The sequence below is a fragment of the Aedes albopictus genome, chromosome 2 (assembly GCF_035046485.1).
Source record: "Aedes albopictus strain Foshan chromosome 2, AalbF5, whole genome shotgun sequence".
Lineage (NCBI taxonomy): Eukaryota > Metazoa > Arthropoda > Insecta > Diptera > Culicidae > Aedes > Aedes albopictus.
Genome location: NC_085137.1, coordinates 141,048,566 through 141,062,348, shown reverse-complemented (window position 1 = coordinate 141,062,348; position 13,783 = coordinate 141,048,566). Strand labels below are relative to the sequence as shown.

Here is a 13,783-nt window from a genome sequence, read left to right as displayed (position 1 = left end):
TGTTTTCTAAAATTGTCTGAAGGGCATAACAGTTTGTCAAAAACAATAGACCTTGCTGGCGTTTATTCACCTTTCTCTTTCAAACATGCAGGCGGAATAGGATTTGTTGTCATCAGGAAAGGTTTCTCGATGAAAACAAATCCTATCCCGCCTGCATGCTTGAAAGAGAGATGCGAATAAACGTCAGCAAGCTCTATACGCACTGAAGGAAAATTGAGTTGTCAAAAAAAAGTTTCAAAACTCTAGATTGAGTTTAAATAAGGGCGAAAGTATTATGAGCGAGTTTTCATAGGTTTTCATCATCGTTTCTCTCTTCTTGCAAGATGCAAGCACAGACAAACAGACGTAACACTTGTAAAATTTCCATCGACCACGCTTTTAACGATCATTTTAAATTTTCATAGTTGTGGCTTTCACAACCAGAGGCGCGCGCATCGCTTTTCTATGCGTTTGACGTTTCACACTAGCGCCTTCTGTTGACAATATGGCACAACATAGTGATTCGTGCAACTTTTCCACCAGGTGATGGTAGTGTGAACTGGGCAATGGATTTCCATGAAAATCGTTCAATGTGTTACGTCTGTTTGTCTGTGATGCAAGTATGGTTGCATTTATTGGTCATAACCCTGATAGAAAAATATTAGAGTGATTGGAAGTCACTCTAAAAAATATGATACAATGTGCTTAAGGCTTTTTACCGCATCATCAGTATCGGCAGCCATGTTGGATATGAGCCTCAAAATTTCAAAGTGTTAATTCTCTGCCACCAAAGTGAATATTCGTATGAAAAAGTATATATCATCCTATATGCTCACTCGCAGTGATTGCGATACTTTTTCTGCTGTGTTGCTGCAGTATTGGCAGTTTTTTATCACTTCAAAAATAATTGCCTCGCATCATTGAAAAGCAAAAAGTCAATGATTCGTTTGAAACTTAGTGATGCAGTAAGACACCTTAACAACCCTTTCGGGCTATCATCTTCATGATACAGGGAATACTACAATCATTCACCCCATCAGCAGTATATAATACATTTCGACACTGATTCTTCATTTGGGCCTAACTGACATTTTCGAGTTCTCTTCATCGATCCTCTCTTTGCGTTACCACAGAATGTGTATTGAGTTTTCCAAAGATTTTTTGGTTGAAATGCGAAGAAGACGACTACATGTTGCTATAGAAACAAAAAGAATAATGATTTTGTTTGTTTTGATCAAGTTATTAGCGAAAGAGAGAGTCGATGAAGAGAAATCGACCAAGTCAGTTAGGCCCTTATGAAAAATCATTGTCGATTTGTATATAGGGCACTGCATGAAATTCTCTCCTTCTCTTTTACTCTAACAGAAATTTTGTAAACAACAAGGCCAAGAAACGTCAAAACCCCATACAAATTCAAAACAGTGCAGTGCCCTATTAGGGAAATCGCTAGGTTGCGATGCAATCCTATTTTTTTTGTGTGGGCAGTAACGCTCTGCCATACTCCCCTCCCCCTAGAGCGTTGTGTAATTTGTAGACGGCGCCTTTCGACCTTTTCGACGCATTAATTGACCAATCCAAATTCCTGTGTGGTAGTGGTTTGTGTTCAGGTTTCCCTTCGATCTGTAAGAACTTTGTAAACATCTTTTGTTCTCACGTATATGGATTATGCTTGCAGTAGGGTAAGAAATCAAACTTTGAACTAGTCAAATTGTAATCTTAATTTGAACCATTTCGAAATTCATTAAAACGACGTACTTTTCAGGCCGATATTGTCCCGAAAAAGATGTTAAACAGCTTTCCGTAATATAACCTGATATCATGGACTTTAAAAGCATTGAAAAAAGCGTTTTTGTCATGGAAAACAGGCAATTCAAAAATCACTGTGATTTCACCCATTTCCCCCCAGAGAAAGCACACTTTCGGTGCACTCGTACAGCTCATGCATTGTATCACACGCAATATGTGAACACATCAAATGAAAGCTTATTTATCGTAGCATCGACCAACCGAATAATATTCCGCATTATTTGTCATAAAATTTTCAAATTTAAATGATTCGTACTTGGAGAATGTTATCAGCGGCGTCATGGTCGCATTTTTTTCCGCAGTCAAGTTCGCAGATTGTGAACAATCCTCGGTACTCACTTTACGTAATTTATGTTTAGTCCCTTACTGTCAGAGCTGTCAGATCAGTGTAACACGCTAAATAAAATTTACACAAAAGGCAATTTACACGGAAAAAATACACGGTTATGAATATTTATTGGGTACCGGACTGGTCACCGAAAATTTAATCGTTTTCTTTGGTACATCGAGGTCTTGAAATTAGTCTATGATGTTATCTTAAGTTGAACCATTTGTAATCTAAATTTGAACTAGCAAACGGGGGTGAGCTTCTAGTGTTGGCCTGTATATTGCGCTAGTGGTTGCTTTGTTTACTCTTGGGGGATGAAAAAATCCAAATTTAGTTTCCAAATTCCTAAAGAATTTTGAACATTCTGAGTTGAGATTCCACTGCCTAAGAGCAACATTAACGGCGGCTACTATTCGAGCAACCCGCGCAGCGCTACCATTTTGACTTAACCACCCTTTTCCACACCGGTAGCAATCAAATTAGTCACCCTGATTCGTATCGGAGGGCTGTCATATTCCCATAGAATTTTTAGCAGCGCAACTGTCGCGCTACTATATTTGGTCACCCACCCATAGCGCTACTATTTTGCGAGCTCATCCAGCAGCGACCGGTAAAGTTTGTTGCAATGATGGAGGGCTGCCAAACGGGGTATAGAAGCGCACCGTTAAAGGTGCTCTAATGAAAAATAAGTATGAGAATTAGCAGATTCATGTGATTTTTCATTGTTTAGCATGGAATTGGCTGTTTTGTGAGTTGCTCGAGCAGCTGCCGCCAGTAGTTCAAATTAAGATTAAAATTGGTTCAAATTATGATTACGATGGTTCAAATTAAGATTAAAATCATTGTTGATGAAAAATCAAATATTTCAATGAAATTCGGTGCAAATACAATTTTTTCACCATTTAACAGAAAGCTTATTCCCGTGGCTTTCATGTACATACGATTTTGCCATAGTAAATTATTCCCATGTGGGAGAAAAAATCACTTAAAATTTGCACTGCTTCAGAAAGCCGCAATTTGGTTCAAATTTGGATTACCTACCCTACACTCAGCGAAAAAAACTGACGAAGTTCATAATAATACCTTATGTTTTTTTGCTATAAGTAAAAATTATGGATGTCATAAGAAAACCTTATGAAAATTGATCGTGCTTGTTATGACAAATTTCTTAAGATAGACTTATGAAAAGAGCAAAAAAATCTAAAAATGAAGCAGACTGGATTCGATCCATGAACGTCGGGATCACTGTGCTCGTGTTAAATCCACACGGCTACCGACGCTTGAGAATATCATGTTGCTAAACATATATAAAAGCCAAGCTGTGAGACGATTTTGCGTCATAGAGCGACCTTATGAAATTCATCCTAATCATTATGAATTGTTCAAAGGCCGTTTCATAAGTTAGGCCTTATGAAAATCTTAAGTTTATTTGGCTGAGTGTACACTGAAAAATATTATAACCCAAAGAATAAGTTTTAAAAATTCAAATTTGACTAAACTGCTTAAAGTTTTAACTCAAAGTTGGGTTGTTTTCTCCCTCGCCCCACGGCAATGTTTTCGAAAACAAAGAGAGAAGCACCGACGCACACTAAAAATAATCCGCATCTAGTTTGTAAATGCCGCGCACATAGATTTTTGCAATCAAGCTTTGCACATAAATTTCACTGGCCTTGCACATAGAACCAGATTTCTACCCCATCTTAGTTTCTGAATGCAATGCACATAAATAATAAAAGTCCGTACTTTTTCATTTTAAAGGTCAATCTATTGCAATTTAAATGTCATTACAAATAAATACTACAGGTATTTTTTTAGAAATAAAAAACTGCAGACTAATTTCTCATGATGAAAAAATGTATTTGAAACTAGATTTGTAAAATTTACAAAAGCGATTTTTCGGTGTTAGAGGTTTCCAACCGTACGGGCCAAACGAAAAAGCTACTGGACGTGGGTGAAAGGACGAGGAGATTCTTTCTGATACTCTGGTGACTTTCTGGTACTTTAGCTTATTCAGGTCGGAGCTTTCTATCCGGAAGACCACGGTGGCGCGGCGCATCACTGGTGTTGCTGCCAAATCCATAATCCGTTTCAGCGTTGTTTTACGACCAGCACTCCACTTGAGCAAAGTTGATAATTTCAAAACTCTGAAAGAAATCGTTTATTTCAATCAAATGCTATTTTATCAATCAAAAAGAAATAGATACTTACGGGCTCTTGTCTCCAAGCAAAAATCCGCTGGTAGATTTCACCTACTTGTAGGTTTATGTCGGATTCGGTATTATGTTTCCAGTTCAAAACCGAATTAGCGACATTTTTTCTTTTACTTCCGCTGCTTTTGCCTTGCGTTAAACACAATGTCGGAAGTGGGGCGCTGTATTGTACACCTGGTACTCTATACAGCGCCCCACTTCCGACATAGTGTTTAACGCAAGGCAAAAGCAGCGGAAGTAAAAGAAAAAATGTCGCTAATTCGGTTTTGAACTGGAAACATAATAAAATCCTCGGAAGTTCATGTATACCGTGCATTGCCGCGCCGTAACCTGGATCTCGATCTGTTGGCATATTTTGATTATTATTACATATAAGAAAATGATTAAAATACGTTACCTTGAAAATACTGCAGGAATTCGAACGCGAGACTTGAAATATCGACCGTAAACTCGGCCAACAATTCTTCTTGCTGCACCCAAGACTCCACCATTTTTCCGTTAATGAAATATTTTGAACGTTTTTGAATATCAGTCGATACACTCAAAATTTATATTCAGTTAACATTGTTTGTAAAAGTATCATTTTTAGGATTCATAGCTGTGCATATGGAAAATATGTGCAACTCAATTATATTTACTGCAAACGCTTTAAAATCTAAATGCCACACATAAAATGAGGATTTGAGCCACCGATTCGCTTTTATCTGCTTGGCGCACATAAAAACTAATGGAGTTTTCATTTCAGTGCATCCGCTGCTCTTCCGTGGAAGAAGCCAAATTTGGGTTTTCTTGAGTTAACCCAAATTTGCGTCAATTGAGGCCTCCGTTGGGTGAAAATAACTTACCACTGGGTTAATTTTTTTGCCGCTCTCAAACGAGAACTACTCACTCGCCACTATCGCTGTTTGACGCAAATTTGAGTAATTCCACAGAAGACCGGGATTGCGTCAAAACAACTTAAATTTGGGTTCATTTGTAGTTCCGTGTACATTCGAGGATGTTTTTGTTGAGTGTACTTTGGAGAATTCTGAAGGGCACTGTATTCTGTCAAAATTTGACTGAAATACAGTATTGGGCGATGTAGGTTAAAAATATAACGAATTTTTGAGCAACAATAAATACTTTTTATTCAATTCAATTAGGCACGAAACCTTTGGAAATGATAAAATTTGTAAACATATTTAAATTTTTTATTGCGTGATTAATTTTGTTAATAATTAATCGTACATTATTGGGTTCATGCCGAAGGTTTCAAGTTTAGGACGAGTCACTTTCGAATATTTCAATCGCTATCGCCCAATCCTATACATGCAACTTTCCCGTCACTTGCCGCGCCGGCCAGCGCATTTTCCGCGAAAGCATCTCGTCTTGTCGTCGCGTCCGTCAGTTTTCCTTCGCTCGCGGTTCGGTTCGGATTCGGAAGCAAACATCACCACGTAGAAGTATTTATTATTTGTCTGGCGGCGTCTCTTATCACAGTCAGAGAAAATTGAAAGTCATTTTCACCGCGATAAAAAAGCCGTACCTCTAAATCTAGTCAAACAGAATTTTACAATTTGGTGCTACGGGGAAAGAAAGTACAGTAGAGTGCGAAATTGCCGCGTATGATTGGTTTGTTGCGTCGCCGCCGCCATCAGCTGCCTTCGTCCTACTCTGGGATCCTTCGTATTGTTCTCCAGCAGCGGGACTCTTCCCTCCTTCCGTCGGAGCAGCAACACCATCATCAACAGCCAAGTGAGTGTAAATAGCCGCTATTGATTGAGCTTGATTAATGCAACCAATTTGTTTGCACTGGCTTTTGTGCTTTCGGTGGGCCGTGGTGCAGGGGGAAGGAACCGAATTAGGGCAGACCTGTCATCACTTTCTTTGGCATAACCAAAAAAGACCATTACCTAGGCAAAACGGTTCATTGTTTGCACCCGTTTGGATCCACTCGACCGTGTTTTGACGTTTTGACCTACTTGCAGGGCATCGACTGCTGAGAACGTTTGCGGCGGCGCCCTATCCCACAGGTAAATTCAGTCGAATAGCGATGCCGGAGGCGGCGCAGGAATGTGTAGCCAGTTTCCGATACCCGGAGGCCCGTCGGGACGATTCCATTGAGGAGGAGTTCCATGGCGTAAAAATCCCAGATCCCTACCGATGGCTGGAGGATCCGGACGCGGAGGAAACGCAAGCCTACGTCGAGAAGCAGAACGAAATTTCCAAGCCGTTTCTGGACAGCTGCAAGGAGTGGAAGGTGCTGAACGAAAAGCTAACCAAGCGCTGGAACTTCCCGAAGTATTCGTGCCCGTTCAAGCATGGCAGCCGGTACTTTTTCTTCATGAACACCGGGCTGCAAAACCAGGAGTAAGTATAAAACAGATGTGATGTAAGCTGTCACGCTAACCTAACTGAACTGATTTCTCTGTTTCAGTGTCTTGTACGTGCAAAATTCCCTGGAAGATGAACCGAAGGTTTTCCTGGATCCCAATGCGCTGTCAAAGGATGGAACCATTGCGCTGGTGGGATCCCGTTTCTCCGACGATGGAAGCTTGTTTGCGTACGGACTGAGCCAAAGCGGGTCCGATTGGACCAAGCTGAAGGTGAGGAACGTGAGCACCGGAGAGGACTTCCCGGAGACGCTGGAACACACCAAGTTTGTGACGGCATCCTGGACCAAGGATAACAAGGGATTCTTCTACGCACGCTATCCGGTGGTGGATGGCAAGGCTGATGGGTCGGAAACGGCTGCGAATGAGAACCAAAAGCTGTACTTTCATCGTGTTGGGGATTCGCAGGATAAGGACGTGCTGATCGCGGAGTTTCCGGAGGAGCCGTCGTGGAGGCTGTAAGTTTAATTTGGGGTGGATATATGTCAGATGAGTCACTAATCGATTTGGTTTCTGTTCCAAACAGGATGCCAGAGGTATCCGATTGTGGAAAATATCTGATGCTGTTTATCATGAAAGGATGCAAGGATATGTTGCTGTATTTCAGCAAGCTGGAGTCATCAGACAACATCACAGGAAAGATGGACTTTGTGAAGGTTGTCACCGAGTTCGATAGTGATTACGATGTAAGTTTCTCTGGTTTTATTTTGAAAATTCAAAGTTCCCGTTCACCGGTTATGTTGACTATTATTCTGTCGTGAATTGCATATGAGTCCCATATACATGGACATGGAACTGATATGCGAGTTAAGGCAGTAATTTACATTATTCTAAATTTTAAAACAGCTTGATTTTTTTTACAACAAAATCAAACCAACTGTGCTTCGGTATATCAAAAGGTGATATATGAGCAGTGCGCAAAATTTTCGAGCAGACGATGAAGTTCACCGTGCGGCAATTTTCATTCACTTGCCTGCAAATTCATATTCAGCTGCTCAATACTCGTTTGTCAACTGAATGAGAGTCAATGAATATTTGTAAACATCTTACAAAGTGTTTAATTGCTGATAAAATATTTACGTTTCGATTGCATTTAACGGTGCTTTACACAGATCTTTTCCCATTTGATTGTTGTGGAGTGTTTTTGGAAGGAATCGTAGCCATAAACGTAGGTAATTATGAAGATTATTATTATTATTATTATTTATTATTAATTAAAGAGGTTTTAACTTGAGTCATTCGCCTCTGCAAAAACAAACTTAAAGTTAAGCTTAAATTCTATCTAACAACTGACATTTTTTCAAAAAGGTAATTAATTTTTCCTCGTTTGCTTCATCGTCGCTGAGAATGTTGCTGATGTCCGCGTCCAGCTGAGCTTCTATCCTTTCTGTTTCGTACTTACGACAGTTAGCGAGGATATGTATAACGGTTACCTCTTCTCCGCAAGCGTCACATATATTGCTGTCTCGGGAAAAAATGGTGCGATGAGAGATATTGGTATGCCCAATACGCAATCGGGTGATTGCTCGTCGTTCTTTGCTGCATTTCCTGTCCAGCCAGCGAATTGTTGTGCCTTTTACTCTACGCAGGAAGCTCTCGTTAGAATTTCGCCATTCGCCTTCCCAGCTGTATCTGATGTATTGCTTGACAATTTTCTTCGCGTCCATCGCCGGAATTGGTGTATTGAGTTCAGCGCCTAGGCGCCCGTTGCAGCGAGTCGATCCGCTTTCTCGTTTCCTGCAATGCCCACATGTGCAGGTACCCAGCATAATGTGGTGTTTTTATCTCTCGCAAGAATTTCTATTTGCTGTATCCAGGGATGACTAGATGTACCGTGATCAACCGCCATCAAGCAGCTTGCTGAATCAGAATAAACCACTGTTGGACTGTTCTCTGGAACGAGCTGTAGTGCCTTAACAATTGCATAGGCTTCCGCCGTGAAGATAGAACAGCCGTTAGGAAGTCTGCCGGAAACTTGCTCGTTATCGGTCGAGATGCCAAATCCTACCTGTTCATCAGCTACCGATCCATCAGTAAAGATTTTCGAGAAATCTCTGTACCTTCCGCAATTGATTTCTAAAAAGAGTTTTTTTGCCTTTTCAGGATATTCGCCGACTTTTACTCGATTTGTTAGCGTCCAGTCGATGTTTGCTCCAGGATCCGACCAAGGTCTGCTACCTGGACGGTGCTTTTTAGCAACAGAAGGAATAGGTAAACCCGTTATATCGTGGTAATGTTCGGATGCTCTTATGACCATGAGTGCTGATTCGTTTTAAGCCTTGCTTACTAGAACTTGAGTCCATAAGTAGCGGAACGGTAGTTCTCCACATTCGGCCATCATTGATTGAATGGGACTCGATCGGAAGGCCCCGGATATACTTCGGATTACAGCGTTGTATGCTGGTTCGAGAATTTTTACAACTGGCGCGCCTCCTCTGCTGACCAGGCCTATCCCGTGCGTCAGTTTTTGAATTGTCAGGCTCTTGTGAAGCCTAAGAAGAGTGCCGCGGGGCCCACTTTTCCAGCGGCCACCAATTACTGCAAATAACCGTTGAATAGATGCCACTTTCTGTCGGGTCTCTCCAGCGTGCTGTTTGAATGACAATCTGTTATCGATAGTTACCCCCAATAACTTTGCCGATTTAACTATTTCCAGCGGCTGATTGTGTATTTTTATACAGGGAACTTTACGGTGTTTCCGACGCTTACATATGTGGATAACCTTAGATTTTTCGGCTGACAGACCGAAACCAGTCCGTTTGGACCACTTTTCAACTACCTGGACCGCTTGTTGAAGTTTCTTTCTCACTGTTGTGGGTGCTTTACCGATGGACAGCAGGAGGATATCGTCAGCATATACGAACAAAATGATGCCCCTTGGGACAATGTTGAACACCTCGTGTATGCTAACCAGGAACAGAGTAACGGATAATACCCCGTTTGCTTGTGTGCGATAATCAGATGTTATGCCGCCCACGACTACCTTGAAAGATCGATCGGTAAGAAAACTTCTGATAAATCCTACTATGCGACCACGTATGCCCCACGAAATTAGGGTGTTGATTATAGGATACCTCCACGCGGTATCATAGGCCTTAGAAATATCCAACAGTGCTGCTTCACAATGTTCGCCGGTCATCAGAGGATCGTGCAGCGCATTTTCGAAGTCTGCGAGATAACTGTCAAGTCCTTTACCGTTTCTAAAGGCGTATTGACGTCGGTCGAGTCGTTGGTCTGTTTCTAGTCGTGTAATCAACCTGCGATTCACCATTCGTTCCATCAGTTTTCCGATGCAGCTGAGTAACGATATTGGTCTAAAGCTGTTAACGTCCTTATGATCCTTTCCTGGTTTCGGAAGTGGAATCACCATTGATCGGGCACTGTTTCATCTCTCCATACACGGTTGATGACATTAAGAAGGACACGTTTTGTCACATAAGGCAGGTGTCGCAGCATTGGGTATCCGATGGAGTCTATACCGACTGACTTCCCGGTTCCTTTATCAAGGGCCCAGAATAGTTCGTGCATTTGGAAATCGCTGTTGATAACGTCAGTTTCTCCTCCGTCTATAGTGATTGCGATGTTTTCGGCAGCCAATTTTCTTTTCCTTAAGGCGAGATTGTAGTTTTCCGCTGCCGAATTATCGTAGAAGTGCTCTGCAAAGGCTTCAGCGATTTGTCGAGGATCGTCTACTGTTAAGTTGTTCATCTGCAGTGTTATGTTGCGGAAATTTCGTTGACCTCGGAGAGCGTTGACTTTGCGCCATAATAAAGTGACTGGCTCGTCCGAGTTGAAACTGGAAAGGAAGTTTTCCCAAGAGTGTTGTTTAGCTTGGCTGACAATTTCCCTAGCTTGTGCTCTTGCGACCTGAAATTCTTTCAGGGCTAAACCTCTTCTAGGATCGTCTTCTGCAATTCGTTTTAGTGCTCGTAGTCGTTTTCTTCGCTTTTTTATGGCTGCCGCCACCTCGTTGTTCCACCAAGGCACTGCTTTTCGACCGAGTTTTCCGCTTGTGCGAGGAATGGATTGTTTCGCAGCGTTACGGACTATGTCTTCAAATTCGTTTAAAGACACTTCTCGATCTCCCGGAGTGGATTGTTCGATGATCCTTTCGAAAGATTGCCAGTCTGCATCTCCATATTTCCATCGGCGCTGTACAGTCAGTTTCGGAGAATGCATTGAACTAGTGAGACGAATGGGAAAGTGGTCGCTCCCAGCGGTATCAGCATTCACAGACCATTGAAACTTGGAGACTAGTTGATTAGAGACGATCGTTAGATCTATTGCAGACGTTTTCCCGGACGTGCTATCAAGCCTTGTATGGTCACCGTTGTTGAGAATTGAAAGATCGTGACTGCCCAAGAGTTCCTCTATTTTGATTCCCTTGCGATCTGTAGTAGAACTCCCCCAAATGACGCTATGCGCGTTGAAATCACCCATCAAGATGACAGGTTGAGGTAGTTCGTTGAGTAATGCACGAAGCTGTTCTTCGACCTCTTGAGGTGTCATTTGTGGCGAAAGGTACAGTGACACGAATGTTGCGGCTATCGGATGTTTCATGGTAACAGCGACTGCTGGGAGCGGTGTTTAGAGGTCTATGAAGGAGAACGTAGTGTCTTGATGAACGGCGAGGCACACGCCGTTCCTGTGTCGCAAGGTTTGGTCGGCTTGAAATCTCCATTCGTAGTCCTTCAACAGGTTTTGTGAATGGTTGTCGGTGCCCATGAACAGCGTTTCTTGCAGTGCTAAGATGAGAGGTTGACGCTCGGAAACTTCTAGCGCTAGATCGTTGTAGTTGCACCATAGTCCCCTGATATTCCACTGTAGAGCGATAGTCTTCGTTTGAGTTGCATGGTTGTCAGCTGAAGTGCTGTAACGTAAATGTCCATCAGGGAGGGAATATTCGTTTGCTGTATTATACTTGCCACGTGGAGCAAGCTGGAAGCCTCCTTCTCCGTCTCTAGACTGCAGTCTGGGACGATGCTGGGTTTGACGGTTCACAGAAGAAGTGACTGAGCCAGAGGGTGCATCGGAGGCTTCCAGAGTGCTTGTTGCTTGATGTCCCATTGTTGTTAGATCCAGCGATGAACTGCTGTTATCGTACCTAAAGTTGTCCTCTTTACTTGCCATTGAAGATGTATTGAATCATCAGCTCCGAAAGAGCTAGAAATTGGTACTCCTTCGACTTGCACTTCTTCAAACGGGAAAATAGATCACGCGCCAATCCCATGAATTCGGAGATCGTGAAGAGGGTGGAGGTTGCTTCGGTTGAGTGTTGCTGATCGGCTGAATTTGTTCCATCGCGAACAACTTGCGAGTAGAGGCGCCGCCCTCCGTGAGGGTTGTTGATTGCTGGTTGAGACACCGTCACTCTCGTAGACGTAGTTCGTTGATGTTTCACGGGATCCTGGTGACTAGCCGGGGTGGAGTGTTTACTGGTTTTCCGTTTTGCCTTATTACTTGCCAGTCGTTGCAGGTAGGATTTCCTTAAGTTACAGCCCTTGTAGTTAGCCGTATGATTCTCTCCACAGTTTGCACATCTGATTTGGTCGCGTGTAGAATTATTTAACTCCGCATTTCCATCCTTTCTTGAAAGTAGCCCACAGTTAGAGGTAAGGTGATTTTGGCTACATTTAACGCACACTGGTTTCAGGTTGCAGCATTTCGAGCCATGCCCATATCGTTGGCAACGATGGCATTGTACGACGTTGCCCGGTTTCGGTGCCATTCGCGAAATGCAACAGGTATGGAACGAGACCCACATTGGAAGTGCTCATTGGTTTGACTTCGGTTGGTTTCACCCCAACCTGATCTAACTCCTCAACTAATTCAGTTGTGTCCATCAAATGTAAACCGAACAGAACGATTTTAATAGGAGTTTCACTGCTAATTTGGTGAGTGAAAAACTCCAACGAATTAGTCTTCATCGATTGGGTGATTTTTTTATGAACATCAGCGTGTTTTGTTATAACTAGCACTCCACCATTCATGCCTTTCATGTGATAGCTATCATCGGTGATATTATTCTGTTTCAACAGATTTCGTATTTGCTTCGCATCTTGTCGCAGCACAGTAATAGGCGGACAGTGTACCCTTTTGTTGATGGGAGATTTATTGTTACCCCTTTCCGCAGTGTGCACGTTCTCGTTCCCATCGATCGGAGCGTGTGTGAGCACATCGAAACGATTGCTTGTCGAAATGTTTGCTACCGAGTTGTGGATACCATCAACTGGGGTAGTGTGGTTTGCGTCCCGCTGCTCACCCATATTCTTTTGTGTACCGTCTCGTTTGCTTCTCTTTGGATGCTGTCCTCCACTTATGGAGCATTCGCTATCTGATGAAATTTCATCTCGACCATACTTATTGTAGATTTTGCGAATTAAAATTTGAGGCGATCCCGACGTGGAGGCATTTTGCTCGGAGTTATCAACCTCCAGCTTTCAGACTACTTCGGTAGTTCGATTCGATCGCGACGAGAAAACTATTTTTCGATAAACAACCAACGATATCTGTAGCACAGCGAAAAACACGTGTGAACGCTACGAGATAGCGGTTAAGACTGAATTATGAAGATGTTTATCAATCGGGTTCATATTCAATGACTACGAATTGACTGATTGTGTGAAGAGGGAGAGCGAAAATGAATTTGTTTGTTTTGAATATTCAGTGCAGAATCATTCAAATTCGTGCTGTTTTCAGCCAATGACTATGAACATTTTGCACCTTGTATATGAGAGTAAAATCTCATATTTCAAACCTTACTAGGAAATAAATCATTTTTTAAACTAGTATGATTGAGATTGAGATTGAGTTTAAATAAGGGCGAAAGTACCATAATCGATTTCTCTTCATCTTCAAATTTTAATCACAAGATGCTTATAAGGTTAAACTTTTTGACCATAAAACGATAGATTGCAATGCAAAAGTACAATTAAATTTGCATCTTGTCACTTCACTTTGTAGAAAAGAGTCGATGAAGAAATCATGTTGATGTTACTTATGTCCATATTTAAACTTAACCTAGTAATAGTAATCTCAATATTTAAACCGTTTAAAAATTCATTGAAACGATATACTCTTACGATATA

General features: G+C 42.0%; 1 protein-coding gene across 1 annotated transcript in view; it reads left to right on the top strand.

Annotated features, from left to right (window-relative positions):
- Nucleotides 1–5,669: 5,669 nt before the first annotated feature.
- LOC115254024 (prolyl endopeptidase) overlaps nt 5,670–13,783 on the top strand; it is a 27,553-nt gene continuing 19,439 nt past the window's right edge. The window contains exons 1-4 of the mRNA XM_062850528.1: nt 5,670–6,057; nt 6,291–6,672; nt 6,740–7,153; nt 7,222–7,381. Of these exons, the coding sequence (XP_062706512.1) occupies nt 5,928–6,057; nt 6,291–6,672; nt 6,740–7,153; nt 7,222–7,381 (1,086 nt within the window). The 5' untranslated portion in view covers nt 5,670–5,927. The remainder of the gene's footprint in view (nt 6,058–6,290; nt 6,673–6,739; nt 7,154–7,221; nt 7,382–13,783) is intronic.